The 19,237-nt window shown below is 36.8% G+C and overlaps 1 protein-coding gene across 1 annotated transcript in view; it reads right to left on the bottom strand.

Moving 5' to 3' along the window:
• Positions 1-19,237, bottom strand: part of notch1a (notch receptor 1a) — a 33,087-nt gene continuing 13,850 nt past the window's right edge. Inside the window, exons 9-33 of the mRNA XM_026262520.1 lie at positions 19,059-19,172; positions 18,853-18,966; positions 17,646-17,879; positions 17,448-17,558; positions 15,615-15,953; positions 14,703-14,816; positions 13,678-13,797; positions 13,436-13,588; positions 12,236-12,464; positions 11,933-12,134; positions 11,510-11,663; positions 10,403-10,587; positions 10,110-10,242; positions 9,756-10,013; positions 9,016-9,128; positions 8,162-8,733; positions 7,132-7,545; positions 6,882-7,030; positions 6,084-6,294; positions 5,283-5,355; positions 5,044-5,206; positions 4,670-4,968; positions 2,903-3,050; positions 2,724-2,821; positions 1-2,047 (exon numbers count right to left, since the gene is read on the bottom strand). Of these exons, the coding sequence (XP_026118305.1) occupies positions 845-2,047; positions 2,724-2,821; positions 2,903-3,050; positions 4,670-4,968; positions 5,044-5,206; positions 5,283-5,355; positions 6,084-6,294; positions 6,882-7,030; positions 7,132-7,545; positions 8,162-8,733; positions 9,016-9,128; positions 9,756-10,013; positions 10,110-10,242; positions 10,403-10,587; positions 11,510-11,663; positions 11,933-12,134; positions 12,236-12,464; positions 13,436-13,588; positions 13,678-13,797; positions 14,703-14,816; positions 15,615-15,953; positions 17,448-17,558; positions 17,646-17,879; positions 18,853-18,966; positions 19,059-19,172 (5,903 nt within the window). The 3' untranslated portion in view covers positions 1-844. The remainder of the gene's footprint in view (positions 2,048-2,723; positions 2,822-2,902; positions 3,051-4,669; positions 4,969-5,043; positions 5,207-5,282; positions 5,356-6,083; positions 6,295-6,881; positions 7,031-7,131; positions 7,546-8,161; positions 8,734-9,015; positions 9,129-9,755; positions 10,014-10,109; positions 10,243-10,402; positions 10,588-11,509; positions 11,664-11,932; positions 12,135-12,235; positions 12,465-13,435; positions 13,589-13,677; positions 13,798-14,702; positions 14,817-15,614; positions 15,954-17,447; positions 17,559-17,645; positions 17,880-18,852; positions 18,967-19,058; positions 19,173-19,237) is intronic.

The raw sequence follows: 19,237 nt of genomic DNA, 5'->3' as shown, positions 1-19,237 counted from the left end.
TAAAAGTAATGTCACCAAACGGTGTCCTTTATTGTTTCAAGAAAATTCACTTTACAAAATCATTGAACAAAATACTTTTTTTTCCCTCAAACTACAAGTCGGTCTTTTCATGTCATTATTAAAACATTTGATCTGCATTTAATGAACCTGTCTGGAAATCCACAATCACACCTCAAATTTACAGATGATGTCATCACCCTGCGACACACACACACAAACACTCTTCTCCTTCTCCTTCTCTTTCTCACACACACACACACACACACCTCATCTACATGTACATGTCATAATATCTCCTACAAATCTACAGCAGGCAATAAATAACAGTGAATGCTACACTACATACGAAAAGCTCCCCAAAACACCTGAAGCAGGGTACCTTGGGAAAAAGATTTGGGTTCAAAATGAACTCAGAACAGTGTCTACAGACGATACTCGGTAACATAGCATAAATCAGCCATAAACGGCTCTCTTTCATGTCAAAACGAACGTGTCATACATTAAAATCACAATATTAAGACTCTTTTCTACATTTTTTGTTCACAGAAAACGAATTGTTTGGTTAAAAATGACCATATAAAACCTAATTAATACTGAAATTTAAAAAAAAAAAAAAACATTCTGAAACCATATTTTTCTAAATTATTTTCAGAACAGTTAATGGTCAAAATAAAAATAAAATGCAGTATAAATAAAAAAAAAATCTTATATCTGTAGTCCAATATGCATATAAATAAATACACAAATTAATAAAAATGGTTCTTAGCATACAAAAATCAATAAAAAGTGTTCATTCATCATTCATTTAAAATTGTCTATTCAGTTTAGCTTCTCAATGCCCCGCCTACTTAAAGGCCTCTGGGATATGGTTCATCTGCATACTGGTGGGCGGGCTTGAGATACCCTCTGACCAATCAGACAGGTTGGAATGTGGAGACGAGCTTGACCATTGGTCGGGAGATCCAGGGGAGGGAGTAAGGAACGGGTGGTCGGGAATCTGCTGCTGGTGACTGGGTGTGTTGTCCATAGGGTTGGAATAGCTATGTTGAGAAGGTGGAGTCAGAAACTGCGTGCTAGAAATGGGCGGAGCCATGCGCTGGCTCTCCTGTGATAGGATAGTCTGGATGGGGGTGTGTCCTGACCCGGACTGAAGATCCAGCCCACTTAGGTCACCTAGGAAGTGATGAGAGAGGGCGTGGCCAGAAGTGGCGCTGTTTTGGTGCTGCATGTGCGCCATATTCTGGTGGGCGTGGTTGTGAATCATGTGCGACGGGGCGCCGAGGTGGCTGCTTTGCATTGTGGGATAGCCCATGACCTGTGGCATATTGGTGGCAGAGAGCATTGAGGGTATCAGGGTTGTGAAGCCTGCCTGCTGTTGCTGGTGCTGCACTCTTTGCAGCCAATCACACGACGCCGTTTGAGCCCCGCCTCCATTGTTAGGCACTGGCAGATGGGATAAGCGTGGAGGAGGGGCGGAGTCATACTGCTTCCCTAAACTCTGAAGAGCTCCACCCATGTGGGAGTCAGCCAACCCTTGGAGTTGATTTAAAGTGATGGGCGGGGACTGTTGGAATGGTGATGTCATTGTGGGCGGGGACGAGACGTCCGACAGGTAACCGTGCGGCGACTCCAGCGAATCAACTGGCGAGAGGATGGGCACTTCTATAATGCCTCCATTTTTGCCCTCTCCGCTCTTTTTCTTTTTCATTCTCATGTCTTTTCCGCCATCCTTACCTCCGACGCCTTTACCGCTTGGTTTCCGTGCCTTCTTGGCCGTGTTGTTGTTGTTGGCACCGCCCGGGCTAGGTTTGATGCCCAGATAGGTGTTGGGCGAGCAGAGAGGGGGCGATAAGGGCAGCGCGGGACTCTGGACCAGGTTGTATTCTTCTAACAGACGGACGATGTCGTGGTGCATGCGCTCAAGCGCGATGTCGCGTGGAAGCTGGTCTAGGTGATCCGCGATCTCACGGTTGGCCAAGTGATCAAGAAGGACTTTAGCGGTTTCATAACTTCCCTCACGAGCGGCTAGGAAAAGTGGTGTCTCCTCCTGCAAACCGTATTATCGTTAATATTTATGATAACTGAAATACATAAAATATAAAAATCAGAACAAACTAAACGTAAATTAGAAATGTTGCCTTGGTAACCAGCTAAGTTTAAGATGAAGCACTGAAATTACCAACTGGAAATATATAAAACTAAAATGAAAAAAAAATTAAATTATAATAATTAAACATAAATATAAAAAACAAACAAACAAAAACTAATACAAATGCAAATAAAATAAAATAAAAAGTTAAAAAGAAAATATAAAATATAAAAATATTTTTAAATACATTAGTAAAAACTATAACAACTATATAAATGATACTAAAATGAAACTGCTATAAACACAGGTTACTCCAATTTTGATTTACAATAATTTGCACTAAAGAATCATGCACAATGCAGTTTTATTACATTTTTTATGAAAAACTTGAAAAATTGGAAATAAATTAAAATAAAAACCAATAAAAAAATTATCTAAGTTTAAAGTTTAAATGAAAACTTAAAAAAATAAAATAAAAAAAAATTATTTCAAAATATTAATAAAAGCTACAATAATACAAAAAAAGGCTAAAAAAAACTAGATATAATGTTTTTGTGTGGAATAATTAAAAATACATTTTAATTTTCAATTTATAAACTCATTGACAATTTTGTTTTACTGTAAATGCACCCACCTTGTTATTCTGTAGGTCTTTATTTGCTCTATTCTTCAGAAGAATGACAGCAGCGTCCACATTATTAACTGCAGCCGCCCAGTGAAGAGCCGATTTACCTACAGACACATAAAAACAGATTGAATTAGCAGGACAGCAATGAAAGGTGTTTTGAGAGATTTGGTTGTTTGTATTCATACCAGAATCATCAGTAGCATTGGGATCTGCATGGCAGTTAATGAGCTCTTCCACCATTCCCTCGACAGCCAATCGGGTGGCCAGGATCAGCGGAGTCGTCCCATCATGCATGCGGGCGTCCAGATCCGTCGCTCGGTTCCGAATAAGAATCTGATTCCAGACACAAAGCAAAGTTAAATAAATATTCAACAACCAAGAGCAGCTAAAAAACAAAAAATTACATGGTATTTATACAAAATGAATTATTTATAAAATAGTTATATTATATATTAAATATAAATTTTACATATTCATAAATATATGATTAAATTGCGATATCAGTCAAATACATTTAAAGGAAAACTTATTTTTTTAATGGATTATGTGCAATGTTAGAGCAGTTTTGCTTTTTTTTTTTACATTTTGTAATTTTTATTATTTTGTAATAATTATTTTTCATTTACATTATACATTTAATATACATTTTATTTTAATATACATGAATACATTAAATATACTTTTAATATATTACATGTAAAAATAATTTATTGGAAATATTTCTATTCAGTTTTATTGTTAGTTCATATTCATTTTATTATTATTATTACTAAAGTTTTAAATTTATTCAATTAAGTACCCTTAGTTGTCAAGGGAACATTTTTATTTTTCGTGTACGCTCAAATTAAAAAATATATATTTTTACTTTATTTCATTTTCTAAAATAGTTTCAATATAGTTAACAAAAACGTAAGATTAAATATTATTTTATAATATTAAAATTGAAATAAATAAAAAATAAAATTTTAATAATAAATACATTATTTATTAGTAACATATTTTTACTATCATTACTAATAATAATATTAACAATAAGGATGTAACGATTAACCACAAGCCAGTTGAAAATCGATTAAAATATGTGACGATTCAAACTGGATTTGATTCAAAGTCAGACAATTATGTTTTTGCTTCAAAATTCGAAATTATTCAATCTAAATTAGATAAAAACTTGTCTCGTTGCATGCATGCAGAATCTTTCTTTGGATCATGATTAAAAATTGTTATAATTGGAAAGAGCATAGACGAAGCCTTCGTTTGTTCATATGAAGAGCTTTCTTTTATTTGTGTTATTTATTTGATTTGGGTTTGTTCTTAAATTTCAATTTAGTTTTGTAATTTAGCAAACGCTTTTAACCAAAGCCACTTTCAAATGAAGACAACAAAAGCAATCAAAACCAATAAAACAGCAATATTATGCAAGTGCTATATTAGTATATTATTACAGTTTTATATTTAAATTTCACAAAGAAACATGCAGCATTTCTTCCAAGCAATAATAAAAAGACACAAAATCTCATTTTGTAAAAAAATAAAAAATAAATTGTGATTTGAATCGAATCACGAGTTGAGTCTATCTTTATATCCTTAATTAAAAACATCGGTCACACTTTATTTTAGGGTCCAATTCTCACTATTAACTAACCATTAGCTTTTGCCTCAATTAACTCCTTATTTGCTGCTTATTAATAGTTTGTAAGGTAGTTGTTAAGTTTAGGGTTTTGTGTAGGATTATGGATGTCATGCATTATTTGCACTTTATAAACACTAATGAACAGCCAATATGTTAATAATAGACATGCTAATAAGCAACTAGTTATTAGTGTGAATTGGACCCTATACTAAAGTGTTACCAAAACATCTTTCATCATGCAGCTGTTGTTTGCTTTCACACAAATTCATTTCGTTCAGATGCTCCTGAATATATTATAATTAGTTTTTTTCTCATTTACCTGGAAGACTCCCTGTGCGTCAGCAGCGACAGCGGCGTGGAGAGGCGTGCGGCCCATGTTATCCTGAACGTTAGCATCGGCGCACGACTCCAGCAGGCGTTTGGCCGCGTCTGAGCGGGCGTAGCGGGCTGCCAGGTGCAGGGCGGTCTCCCCGGTTCGGTCCGTCTGATTGTGCAGGTTAGCGCCGTGGTAGATAAAGTCATTGATGACTTCAGCAGAGGGATCGTCTTCTCCCTCACCGTTTTCATTCTCGAGACCGCCGCCGCTGCACGACGCGATCATCAGCGGAGTGAAACCGTCTACGAGAGAAACTGTTTTAAAGAAAACCCTAGAGCTGTCATCAGTTATGTGATGGGAAAGGTGTGAGCGCTCACCAGGCCCGCGGACGTTGACGTCCATGCAGTCGTTCTCGATCTCACCCTGTGGTGGAGTCGGAGCCATAGAGTTCAGACGCAGGTCAGCGGCGTCCAGGTGCTGCTGCGTCCACTGCCTGTGATCCAGCTGACCGCTCATGTCCAGAATAGACTGCTCCTCAAACTACACACAAACACACAGTTACACATCCCTCTGGGGTTAAACACTGGAGAACACTTCACACAGACAGCGGACTCACCTGGAAGCGTTTAGCCGTGTCGTCTTCTGCCCATTCGCTCAGTTGTTCATCCATCAGAGAGTTTTTCAGAGGCCTGATGGGATGCAAAGTTGTCATTAATGTGAGTCAGAAAGGTGCAAAACGGTTGCGTGCAACTAAACAATGTCTGTTTTTCTGAACTTTAGGGGCAAAAATGCATGCAATTTCATTGCATTATAAATATCAATTACTAATATGAAATACATTAACAGAAAAAAAGAGAGAAAGAAAAAAAAAACACAAAATAATAGTACCAAAATTTAAAAACTTAATTAACACTTAAACAAAACTTAAAAGTAAAAGCCAATCAATTAAAATCAAAGCCAATGAAAAATAATAGTATATATTGTAAATAATATTAAAACACTGCACAAAATACAAAAAATTTTACAAAAATATCACATGGTCCCATTAACTGTTATATATTTTTATACATTAAATATACGTAATTAAATTGTAAAAAGTCACTCACACTAATATAAAAGACATTCACCAGTGGATAAATTCATTACATTTCAGGAACTATAATTGTTTTAAGGAATTATGTGCAGCATTATTTTAGTATTACTAATATAATTTTTACAGTATTTATTGATATTTTGAATTGAACATTTTTAGTTTTCATTTAAACTTTAATTTGAGTATTTATTTATATTTCCAATAAGCTTAATTTTTTTCCAGTTCTAGTCATTTTAGTACTTCAACTTATTTCAGTTAGCTGTTTAATCCATATTTTTATTTTTGTTTGGATTGAGTTCTCTTTTAACAGGGTCACACACTCACTTGAGTCCCACAGAATCCTCTCCGACTGGTTCCCTTCGTTTCTTTTTGGGTTCTGTGACTTTAAATCCCTCGGGGAACCAAAGCTGCCCATGTTCCCTCTTCCTCTTCCTGGAGACCACGACGCCCACAGCCCCCAGCGCCAGAACGGCCAGCGCCAGCAGCACCAGGAACACGGGGTACATCTCTCCTGGCTTCGACGGGGGGTCCTCACCTACACACAGATACAGTTCTTAATGTAGGGCTCGGTAGAGTATGATTCAGTGTGATAGTTCAATCGTAAATTGTTCAATCATTTCCAGTAAATAAAATAAAGCACAAATACAACATAATATAAATATTGGATGAAAAACAAATCACAAATTAGAAATGTTGCTAGGAAACTAACAAATAAAATGACTAAGTACTAAAATGGATAAACCTAAAAATAATAAACAAAAACTAAAAATGAAAAAAACTAATTGATAAGAAAATGAGTTTAAGTACTAAAAATCACCAAACCTTAAAAAATATATATATATATATATATATATTTTTTTTTTTTTTATAGAAATACACAGCTGAAAAAGACAAAAGGGCACATTAAAAATGAAAAAAAAATCTATATATTTTTTTTTAAATAAAAAATTCAAAGCTGAAAAAAAAGTGTGAACAAAATTGGAGATGTTGCAATAAATTAGATAAACAAAACTGAAAAAAAAAACTAATTATGAATGTAAAAAAAAAAAAAAACTTGGTAAATGAATATTGTTAAAGTACATAATAATAAAACCCTGATTTTGGCATAAATGTGGCACTCACTTGTGACAGCCTCGAGGATGTAAGGAACATTGAGATTCCCGCTAGAGGCCAGCGCTCCGAGGAAAGCCGCCACATCCGTGGCACTCTGGAAACACTCATCAGACTGCTGATAACACTGACGGTTGTCAATCTCTAGATACACGATGGACCTGAAACACAAACATGTAAACGTCATCATGACAAATCAGCACTATTATATGATTACTTACATTTATCTATTCAGTTTTAACAGTGATTTGCATTCACTCACCCTTTGATCTCCATCTGATCGAGTTCCCGTCGTAGGCGGGGCTTAAGGAACTCTGTCAGGCTCCTCCTAGCGCGCTGCAGCAGCTGTGCCGGGTCCGTCCAATCAGAGCGCTTGTGCTTGCTCAGCTCGTGCTCGTTGCCATAGTATGGGAAAATGAGCGGCTCTCCGTTAGCGTCGCGGCGAAACACCACGTTGGTATGCAGCAGTCCACTCAGCTCGCGGAGGAAAGATGAGGAGCGGTTGCGAAGTTCATTTGGTGGGATGTGCACCACTAGAACCAGACTTCCCACAGCCAGTTTCTGAGGAACGTCATCAGCGCAGTCCAGACCGTCCCATTCGCACTCGGCGTTATTACAGCCCTGGTCGCAGTGACCATCTGCATAGTGATCCCTACAGTACTGATCGTACAGCGGACTGAAGACAGAGATTGAGGAGGAAGTTGAAGGAGATGTTTAAAAACAAAATTACTGGCAAATTTTGCCCTAGTTACTCTAATGCATTTTTGACATTTTGTAATTTTTTATATTATAACATTATAATAATATATTTGGATTTTTTTCCATTAAGATGCATTTTCCAAAGTTAGTAAAAGACTAACAAAATTTTAAATGAGTCCTTAATGATAAAGCGATTTAAAAAATAAATAAATAAAATCATATTATAAAATTACTAAAAACAAAATTGAAATGAAAATAAATGAAACCTTAATAATAAATATTAATAATATTTCTAAAAAGTATAAATAAATGTAACAGCAAAAATAAAACAATATGAATAATTATCATAGACAAGTGGCTCCTGAACAACAAAAAGTTTAAACTGTTTAAAATAGCAATCAATGTTTTATTTATAATATATATATATATAAACTGTAAATACAAAGTAAAGCAGTAATACAAAAAAGAATATAGATAAAAATATTAAATTAATCTATTGCATTAAATTAAAAGAAAAATACACATAATATATAATTAAATTATAGAACATAATATAATTTAATTAATTGATGCAAAAAACACATTTGACTTACTTGCACTGCCCCTCCAGTCTTTGGCAGTCGAAGCCATCATACAAGCAGCCAGCACTGGCGCATTGCTCATCGCATTTCCCGTCGTTGAAGTACCTCCAGCACTGCAGGGCGTCACTACAGTTCTGCCACGGGTCGTCGAAATTCAGAGAGCAGTCGCCGCCGTCCCATCCACACTCGTGATTGTTACACTGGGTATCACAGATGGCATTTCCACCCCTTCCTTCACACTGAGCGATTTCACATCGGATCTCCACCTCCGGAGGCGGGGCGATGTCTCGGCCCTGCCCTCCTTTGAAGGAGTAGTCAAGGATGTGGCAGAGGAGTCCGTTGAAGTTGGCGGGGCAGGAGCAGCGGAAGAACGGGGCGTCGTTGATGGGTTGGCAGGTGCCGCCGTTGTAGCAGGGGTTGTTGAGGCAGGGTGAGTCCATGCGTGTTTGGCACTCGTGTCCACTGAAGCCCGGCAGGCAGAGACAGCGGGGACTCAAGTGTCCCGAGACGCAGGTAGCACCATTACGACAGCGCAGGGAGCCGCAGGATTGGGCGTCATATTCACAGGAGGAGCCAGAGTAACCCTGAGAGAGAGGCAAAGGTTAGAAAGTGCATTTAAATACAGAGTTCTGGCATGAAACTCTAGATGGCACAGCCCAATAGGTCTAACTCAATCTGACCTAATGACATCATTACCGCATGGCACAGCTGATTGGTGAATACATTAACATTGTCATGTACATCACCATTCCAATCCCTCCAAGAGCAGTCATGAGAGAAAGGTGCATCTAAACTGATCCATCAGAGCTTAAGCACTAAAGCTGTTTATGTGATGTTCAAGATCACAGATGTGTGTTTTTACTCACCGGCTGACACTTGCAGATGTATCCATGTTTGGTGTTACTCGCTACAGCACACGTTCCTCCATTTTTGCATGGTGTGTCCTTGCAACCATTGAACACAGTTTCACAACGCTTACCTGTGAAAAAAAATTATAATTTAAGTGAAGTAATACGAATTTTTAGAGAGAAACAAGCTTAACTGCCATTAAACAAAAAAATCTTAAAATGGTAATTTTCATGTAAAAGATTTTTTTAAGATTATTTTTTTTTTAAAATATATAGCCTCATCATTTCTTCTTTTTGTTTGTGATTCACAACAGTACATTATCTAGTGTTCGCTGTATTCATATCGGTCACATTTACTGATATACCGTATTTTTTGAATACAAAAATATGTCATGATGAGGAAAAAAACATATATAAGTCGCATTTATATAGAACCAAGAACCAAGAGAAAACATTACCGTCTCCAGCCACGAGAGGGCGCTCTATGTCTTCAGTGTAGACTACAGGAGAACTGAGCAGCATAGAGCGCCCTCTGGCGGCTGGAGACGGTAATGTTTTCTCTTGGATCATTTCTCTCTGTTCATGTCAAATTAATTTTGATAAATAAGTCGCACCTGCCTATAGTCGCAGGACCAGCCAAACTATGAAAAAAAAGTGTGACTTATAGTCTGGAAAATACGGTATGTTTATTTTCAATGCAAATGTGATCATTTGTTCATATTCATGCACTGGAGTGTGTCAGATGCATGTGTTGGTACCGGTGTATCCTGTACGGCACTCGCAGCGGAAGTCATTGATGAGCTGTACGCAGTTGTAGGATCCGTTGGGGTCACAGGGGTCAGACAGGCACTCGTTGACATCGCCCTCACAGCGCTCGCCCACAAAACCATCCGGACACACGCAGCCGAAACCTCCAACACGGTCCACGCAGCGGCCGCCGTTAAAACAGCGCGGCTCGCCGGTTAACGGATCCACGGCCGGGGAACAATCATCAACGTCAATCTCACAGTGAACCCCTGCAAACACGGCCAGAGAAAACAACCAAAATGATTCACCAGCTCAAGCATGAAGAGATGAATCCAGTGTTTGAGAGCGTGTGAAAAAGCCCGTACCTTGTGTTCCCCGCGGACAGGAGCATTTGTACGTGTTGATGAGGTCGATGCAGGTTCCTCCGTTCTGGCAGGGTTGAGACACACACTCGTTTATCTCCTTGCTGCAGTTGACTCCGTGATATCCAGGAACGCACTTAAGGAGAGAAACAGACGCTAGACTTGTATAATGATGATGCTACAGTGCTAGGTAATAACTGATATGATGTAATTTGGAATCAATAACGGATTGCAATTTTTTAAGGAATGTAGTCAGTACTGATGATATATTCACAGGTGTGTGTGTGTGTTTCTACCTCACAGCTGTATCCTCCCAGGTAATCGGTGCAGGTGGCTCCGTTCTGGCAGGGGTTCGGCATGCACTCGTCCACCTGCTCCTGACAGTAGCTGCCCTTGTATCCGGCCTGACATCTGCACAGGTGTGTGTTCCCCACGTCTACACACTGACCCGCATTACGACACAGAACCGCCACAGACACGCCTGAGAAAAGGAGACACAGAGAGATTAACATTTGCAAATTACATGATAACTTTTAAAGTGGTGAACGTTTTTAAATATGTTTGTATGCTAGGAGAAAATACACAGTGTCGAATTATAAATATCAGCATAACTGTTAAATATTTGTACATTTTTGGTCAAAAAAAGTATTTAAATTTATTAATTAAATGTTTTTTAATCTGTTATTTAATATGTAATATAATTTGCAACCAAATCCAACATTTTTTGTTTGAATTCTGTTGACCTAAAATATATATTTAATGTAACCATTAAATCTTAAGAAACAGTAATTTATCAACACATTTTGTGGTTCTCTAATGTCAGTCAATGGTCATACACTTTTTAGAATGTACATTTATTTTAGCTTTTTTATTCTTATTTTTATATTTATTTCTTATTTCTTATTTTCATTTATTTTATTAATTTATTAATTCATCAGAACATTGACGAAATAAATCAAAAATGCAATAATTTTGATTAGAAAAAAAATATCAACTTGTTAAATAAAATATATTAATCTTTGATCGGTTATCTTACATTTCATGTATTTTAAAACAAGCATTCTCAAACTTTCTTACTGATATTTTGTCAATATTTCAATAATAATATAATAAAACACTGTCAATTAATGGTCACATGACATGCTGGTAAATAAAAATAAAAATTATATATATATATATATATATATATATATATATATAATATGTATTTTTTTTCATAATTTAAATATATATATTTTTTTTAGGAATGCTGATTGTTTTCAATTATTTAATTGTTTTAATTTGACATTTTTATGATTAAATTCATCATTAGCTTTTCATCAACCCCTGCAGTTATTTCACAAAAAATATTATTTTCTGGGTCTTTTAATTTCAGTAGAAATCTCATTATTAGTGATTGTTACCTTGCTGCCTGGCTGCGACCTCACAGCTGACACTGGGGACGTCACAGTAGATGCCCGTCCAGCCGCTGGCACACTGGCAGGTGAAGGACGCCCCCTGCTGCCAACATGAGCCTCCGTTCTTACAGGGGGACGAGTCACACCAGCGCACCAGACCCTGAAACACAGACGTGTGCCAAATATATCTATATCATGAAAATATACCACAAAAAAATGTAGACATAAAAAAAAAAATCACTATATATATATATTATATATATATATAATTAAAAATATACATTATTTTGTATTTAAATAAATAAAATAAAATATAAAAATAATAATATAACCATATAAACTATAAAAAAAAAACATCATTTATTTTTTCAGTAGATGAATTTACTGCTTTATGTTGTTTAAAAAGGAAAACAGCGTGTGTTTGTGTACCTGGCAGTTGAGTCCGGTGTATCCGTGTGGACAGGTGCATTTGTAGGTTCCGTATCCGTCCTGACAGGTGCCTCCGTTTTGGCACGGCCGCGAGTCGCACTCGTTAACGTCATGCTGGCAGTAATTCCCGGTGAATCCCGGCAAACACACGCATGAGAACGAGTTTATGCCATCCACACATGTTCCTCCATTAAAACACGAGCTGGTGAGGAGAAACAACACAGATTGAGATTTCCAAAATGTAAAATGCAATTTAAAAAAAGATGAATTTGCAATGCCTTTGAGAACGTGTTGTGCAGGTACCTCTCAGTGCAGTCGGGGGTGTTGATCTCACAGTTGATGCCGCTGAATCCTACAGAGCAGCTGCAGGTGTAGCTGTTGACGCAGTCGGTGCAGTTCCCTCCGTTCCGACAGGGGGCGCTCACACACTCGTCTATATCCTCTGCACAGCGCTCTCCACGGAAACCAGCCAAGCACACACACACAAAGCCGTTCACACGGTCCTGACACACACCGCCGTTACTGCACGGATCTGAGAGAGAGAGAAGAATTACCATTACTGCCATATTCACTCTTTTTATTCAGTATTTTAATAATCTCTCTTTTATTTAGGAATGTTACAACATAAATGTATTAGTTTTTTTAATTAGCATGAAATACTTTATTTCTTTAATAAAATGATTAATTTAATTAATTTTCTATCATTTTTTTTTACCATTTGAACTTTATTGTATATTAGCATTACTAAAATGGTGCATACAACGCACATTAAATATTTTACTTTTAAAATAAAACTGCATTTTATAAAATTTAGTTTTCTATCCATTTTTGTTTTCAATTTAATGTAACATTTTTTAATTCAATTTAATTTGCTTTTTATCTTACCATATGCTTTATTGTATATGACTTAAACAGTGGAAATAAAGCACATTAGATTATTTTAAAATAAAATTGCATTTTATTTAAATTTTGTTTTACTTATTTAGATTTATAATTAATTAATTTATTTATTTATTTTTACATTATTTTTTTTATTTTAGCATTTGCATTTCTTATATTGCTTTATTTTATATTTTTATTATTAAACGTACAAAAGACATACAATATTTTATTTTTAAAATAAAACTTATTTAAATTTTCGTTTATATTTTTCACATTTTATTAATTTAATTTTTTTTACATTTATTTTATCAATTGCATTCCTGCTATAAATGTAAAAATAAAACTGAATTTTATTAAACTGTCATTCACTTGTTATTTTGCATTGCTTTAGTAATACAAATATATAAAGTATATTAAAATGAGGAAAAAAATAATAATCACAGAGTGATTTCAAAACCACATATAGTGGTTTATTCTTTTATGTGATTATTTTGTAATAGTCCTTTAAAACAACATCTATTTTAAAACCTAATGAGCATTACAGGGCATCAAAAGCACCATCTAACGTTCAATGATTCCTAGAAAAGCTGTCTAGGTTTGTGCATGTCCTGCATGTCTTACTTGGTGCACAGTCGTCAATATCGTTCTGGCACAGATCTCCACTGAATCCAGGGTTGCAGCGACACTTATATCCTCCACGCAGGTTCTCACACACTCCTCCGTTAGTGCAAGGATTCCTCACACACTCGTTAATGTCCACCTCACACGTCTGACCTGTAGTGAGTAAGACGACAGCGGTTATGATGACGATCATGACATGTAGAGAATGTGAAACACACATGAACTCACACACACACTCTTACCTTGCCATCCGGCAGGACAAGCACAAGAGAAGCTCTGAAAATCCTCGGATTCGACACAAACACCTCCGTTCTTACAAGGACTCTGAGCGCAGGGAGCCAAAACGCTCTCACACACCTCGCCTAAAACACACGCATTGAGAAAGCATCAAAACTGACGCAAAAGTTACATACAGGCTAGGGTTATATTTGTTATCTAAACCTAAATCCACCCGTGTTTGTGCGCTCTCAAACATCATATTTCTGCTTGTACAGTTCTGTGTATTCATATAGTTGTCAAAATGTTTTAGAACAGATGCTCGCCGAAGAAGCGTGTTTAGCAGAAGTTTGTGAGGATCAGTGGTGTTTATGTGCATGTGTGCATCAGATGCTCCAAACACAGAGATCTTGTTCTGACAGAGGAACTGTTCACTGCTGACAAAAAGCTGCCTTCAGATCACTGGTTTCATTTTTCATTTATATTTTAGTGTGTTTAGCGATTCTGAATGGATCCGAATATGCAGTCCTTCGGCATCTCCTGTGGTCTTGTTTGATATGCAAGGTTGACTATAATTACTGTAATTATTGTGGCTAATTTGAATAGGCTTTCTGCCACCAACAGAAGTGTAATACACATTTGAGCATGTTTAATTCCACCCAGAATTCAGCAGGTTTTTCCTCAAAATCAGTGAAGAAAACGCCTGTTGATTCGGCACAGAAGTTTCTTTCTTTGTTATTTCAGTCTCACTCTTCTACTGCCTCAGTTTTCCTGCAGGCACTTCCTTATCTGTGTCTACAGTGACCAGCCGAAGCAGGAAGTCCCTTGATGTTTCCTTTTATTGTCAATTCTTTGCCTCAACAGGAAACAGGAAGAGGCTAAACAGGAAATGAACCTATTTGAGTTGCCACCCTTGACACAATACAGAGTTATTTCTTGTCCCCTGACATTTTTACAAACACCTTTGCAAAGCTTGCCATTTCAAAACAAGAACCAGCTGTACAATGGCTGTTGTGTGTGTGTGTGTGTGTGTGTGTGTTCATGTTTGTACCGGTGTAAGGCAGCATGCAGTTGCACTTGAATCCAGCCACATCGTCGATGCAGGTGCCCTGGTTTAGGCAGGGGTTGGATGCACACTCGTTAATATTTGTCTGGCAGTTGGGACCTAAATGCAAGAAAACACACAGAGTCAAATCATTATATACTCTAAATGCAAAAATAAACAAACAAAAGGGGAAATGCATGCTTTTGGGTGAGTAGCATTACAGTACGACAGATTCGGACACACTTTCTGTAATAAAATTGAGTAATAGTAATTTTAAGTGAATTATATTGTGCAAAGTTTATTCAGACATTAAAAAAACATCTATTTTGGCTTTGCATTAAATGCTACTTTTAGTAGAAAAGTGTAGAAAATGTAAGAGTTTAAAAGTTAACAGTCACTAATTATTTTATTTTATTAAATTATTGATTTTTTACATTTTTTTTAGCCTTAAAATCATGCATGCATACTTCAAAGTCCACCGAAAATATTAATGAAATTAATTTTATTTTAATAATTATTTTTAGATTGCATTTTATTATTATATTTAATTCTTACATTTTGCAACAAAATCTAAGCATACTAACGACATTAAAAAATGGCATTAAATTGTGCACACACGCTGTTGCCGTTTGCATGCAAGCGTTAAGCTTTAATTTAATCAATTATCTTATTACTTAACTTAAAGTTCAAAATCTAAAAACAGCTTTGCATTTAATGAGATTTTTTGTAGAAAAAGTAAAAAAATTGTATATGGTTGAATGTGAACCATCACTAACTTCTCCAATACGTACTGCAAAGGATTTTGTGCAGTATCAGCCCAAAAAGCATGCAACTTAAATAGTATGCAAACGCATTAGACCTAATCTACCATATACTACTTAGAAAGTATAGTATATGAACTGGGACGCAGCATCTTACCGCTGAAGCCAGCTCTGCAGGTGCACACGTAGCCGCTGGTCATGTCCTTACAGGTGCCTCCGTTCACACACGGGTTGGACAAACACTCGTTGATGTTGATGTCGCAGTTGCGTCCCGTCCAGCCGGCCTCACACATGCATCTGTAGCTGTTGATCTGGTCCAGGCAGCTGCCGTGAATACAGGGGTTGCTGGAGCACTCGTCGTGTTTGGAGAGGCAGGTGGCATCACGGAAACCCTCCGGACAGACGCAGGTGAAGCTGTTGATGCCGTCGATGCAGGTGCCGCCATTATGACACGGGTTTAATGCGCAGTCGTCAATGTTGATGTTACACATTGAGCCTGTGAGGAATAACAATACGTATATGAATGTGTGGAAAAGACTAGAGAAATGCAACTCGCTTTCACCTTCTGAAATGTGACATATGTGAGTGCAAATTAATAATCAGTGGGAAATAATAGAGGATGGACTTTATTAACTTTATTATGAAAGCCTTAGTTACGCGATTTAGTATGATTTTTTTCATCTTCACATATACATATATACATATGTCTTCACTGACCATCTGTATTTATCATATATGATGCTCTCATATATCATATATGAAGTCTCACAGTGATCCAAGCAGAAGTTTAAGAGATATTACTATTATTAAGTTAAATTGCATAGTAAAGGAATGTTCCTTGGGACTCAGATCTGTGTTGACCTCTTGTTCTTTGTCTGCCTTTGTGTGTGTTTGTGTGTGTGAGCCCCATCCCAAATCTCCAGCCCTGCTCCAAATGCACAAAGGATTTCCTCCACCCTCTTGTGCTCTTTCATTCGTCCTTTCTCTCTGTCTTTCACACACCCCTCACACACTCGCTGGGGGGAGGGCAGGTCCTACACAGGGCTGTTTGCAGATACAAAAGGACAGACCCTATTTCACACACGGCCGAACAACAATTACCCCCTCGACACACACACACACACACACATCCCTCCTCTGAAGGGTAATGGGTAACTGTTCGATTAAACTCTCCAGCTCTTATGTGCACAAAGGATTGTGGGCAATAATAGCTCTGAGTAAAATAAAATTGCAATGACAATATGTGTACTCAAAGATTTAAGTATCACAATACCAGGACATACTAGGTTAAGAAACTACGTTTTTTTTCCCTCTGCATGCAAATATAATATAATTAGCTCCAAATTCTTAATTACTTAACTCGTTTGTTCATGCACATAAAACCTGCTGTTTTGGCTTTGCATTCAGTATTATTTTAGTAATAAAATCGAGGTTGAAAACTGTCCTCGACTTATGTGGCATAAAGAATTGTGGGCAATGTCATTGCTTAATAAAATAAAGTTGCAATATTGAAAAAAAAAAGACAGCATGAGCTAAATTAATTTGCTTTATTTTTTAATTTGTGTGTTTATGGATATAAAAACTACTGTTTCTGCTTTGCATTCAGTGTTATTTTAGTAAAATTTAATTTGAAAACAAGATTGTGGACAATATCAGCCCTAAATAAAGTTGTGTGTCCTTAAAGTTATAGCTATAAAAACTATAAGGCACTTGATGCCGTGCTAAATAGTGAAAGTCTTCCTGTTGCTGTCCTATATTCACAGTATAGCACGGCCTATTTCTCTTTTCCTTAAATGCAACATACAAAGAGTCAGTCTTGTGATCGGTCGGGCCGTAGCATTAATGTCAAGCACACCTGTGTGAGTGTGTGTCTCAGCTGGGAAAGCCAATCTCTGTACTAAGACACATCTGATATCTGATACACAAGCTCTGCACTTCGCTGGCCACCTGTTCTCACACACACACACACACAGATGCTGCACTGACTCACCTGTGTAACCGGGTTCACACACACACTCGTAGCCGTTGATCTTGTCGATGCACTTTCCATAGTCACATGGTTTTCTCTTGCAGTCGTCAATGTTTATCTCGCAGTTTATTCCTGCGGACACAATCACGGCATGATTATGTCATCATTAGTCCACCGTTATATTTCACACAAGTGTTTGTGTGTGTGTGCATGTGTTACCTGTGGTTCCTTTAGGACAGGTACAGGTGTACGCGTTCTCTCTGTCCTGGCAGGTGCCTCCGTTTCGGCAGGGTTGGCTCAAGCATTCGTTTATGTTGGTCTCGCACAGGCGGCCCGTGTATCCTGGGCGACAATCACAGGTGAAAGCGGCCACACCGTCCCGACACACGCCGTAATGACAAGGGCTCGACGCGCACTCGTTGATGTCCAGCTCACAGTGAGCGCCAGCAAACCCTGCAGAAATACATTTGAAAAGACACATTGCAAATTTAGAATGTTGGCAGTGATGCTCATTTCATATGCGAAGATGTTAGCCAATCATAATACAGGCAATTTACATACGGAATTATTTAAAGGTTGTGTCTCATTTCAAAGGCTGCACCCTCTGGAGGCCACATACATCATTGCAGCCTCATTTAAAAAAAAGTAACCATTACATTCCAAAGTAAGGAAGAAATTACAATAATTTACTCTTATTAGTTTTATGACAGAAATCAGACTTCCACGGCCAACAAATCCGAACTTAAAGTCTTCGAAAAGAAGATAGATTTACAATAACAATTCTAAGGATCAGAAATAAGGTGAAATATTGTGAAAATCTTTTTTGGTGAAAACAAAAAATATATATTTTAAAAAATGAGTTTAAATAAAATTAGATTAAATGAATTAAGATAAATTAACAGAAGAAATTTAAATAAGATAAAATCAATTAATAAAAAAAAATGTAAACAAATAAAAATACAATTAGTCAAAATAAAGCAAAGTAAAATAAAACATTAGATATTTAAAACTTAAACTCAAAACAAAGTTCAGAAATGCTGCGTTGGCAACTAACTGATACAAAATAATTTCAATTATGAAAATTACTATAAACATAAATTAAAGAATTACTTAAGAATCATAATGAAGAAATACTTTAAAAAAAAAAAAAGACAAATTTAAGCTAAAATGAAAATCTAAACCTAATTAAAAATATTAATAAATATATAATAGAAGAAACATATTTATAAAATAACTTTGAATTTGTAAGATAGAGTTACAAAAACACATTCTAAAATCTAAAGGTTCAGACAACAACTGGAATATATGAACAAAACCTAATGAAAATGTTTTTGGTGCAAGAATAAAAATCACAACTAATTTTATAAATATTCTTTAGGGGAGAAAACAAAAGTAGAAGTGCAGAATATGACTTAAAAATGTGTACCTGGAGTGCATTCACAGGTGTATTTGTTCGGTCCGTCTGTGCATTTAGCGCCATTTTTACACGGTGTGCTGGCGCACTCGTCCACATCCACCTGACACAGATTCCCAGAGAACCCTGCAGGGGGAGAAATGCATGCCAAGTTTATTTTGCATCTTCATTGCTAGTTTTTCTGATCAGATCTTTGAAAACAATAATGCTGTGGTCACCTTTGGGGCATTCGCAGTGGAACGAGTTGATCTTGTCAATGCATTTTCCACTGTTGAGACAAGGCTGTGATGCGCAGTCATCGGTGTTTATTTGACAAAACACACCCTCGTAGCCTACACACAAAACAATCCGTCCTTCAGACTACAGTAGTGATGTGCTTTTGATGCAGGTCAGTGGT

The sequence above is a fragment of the Carassius auratus genome, unplaced genomic scaffold (genome assembly GCF_003368295.1).
Source record: "Carassius auratus strain Wakin unplaced genomic scaffold, ASM336829v1 scaf_tig00216169, whole genome shotgun sequence".
NCBI lineage: Eukaryota > Metazoa > Chordata > Actinopteri > Cypriniformes > Cyprinidae > Carassius > Carassius auratus.
Note: the sequence above shows the minus strand (reverse complement) of the source record. Positions and strands in the feature narration are given on the sequence as shown.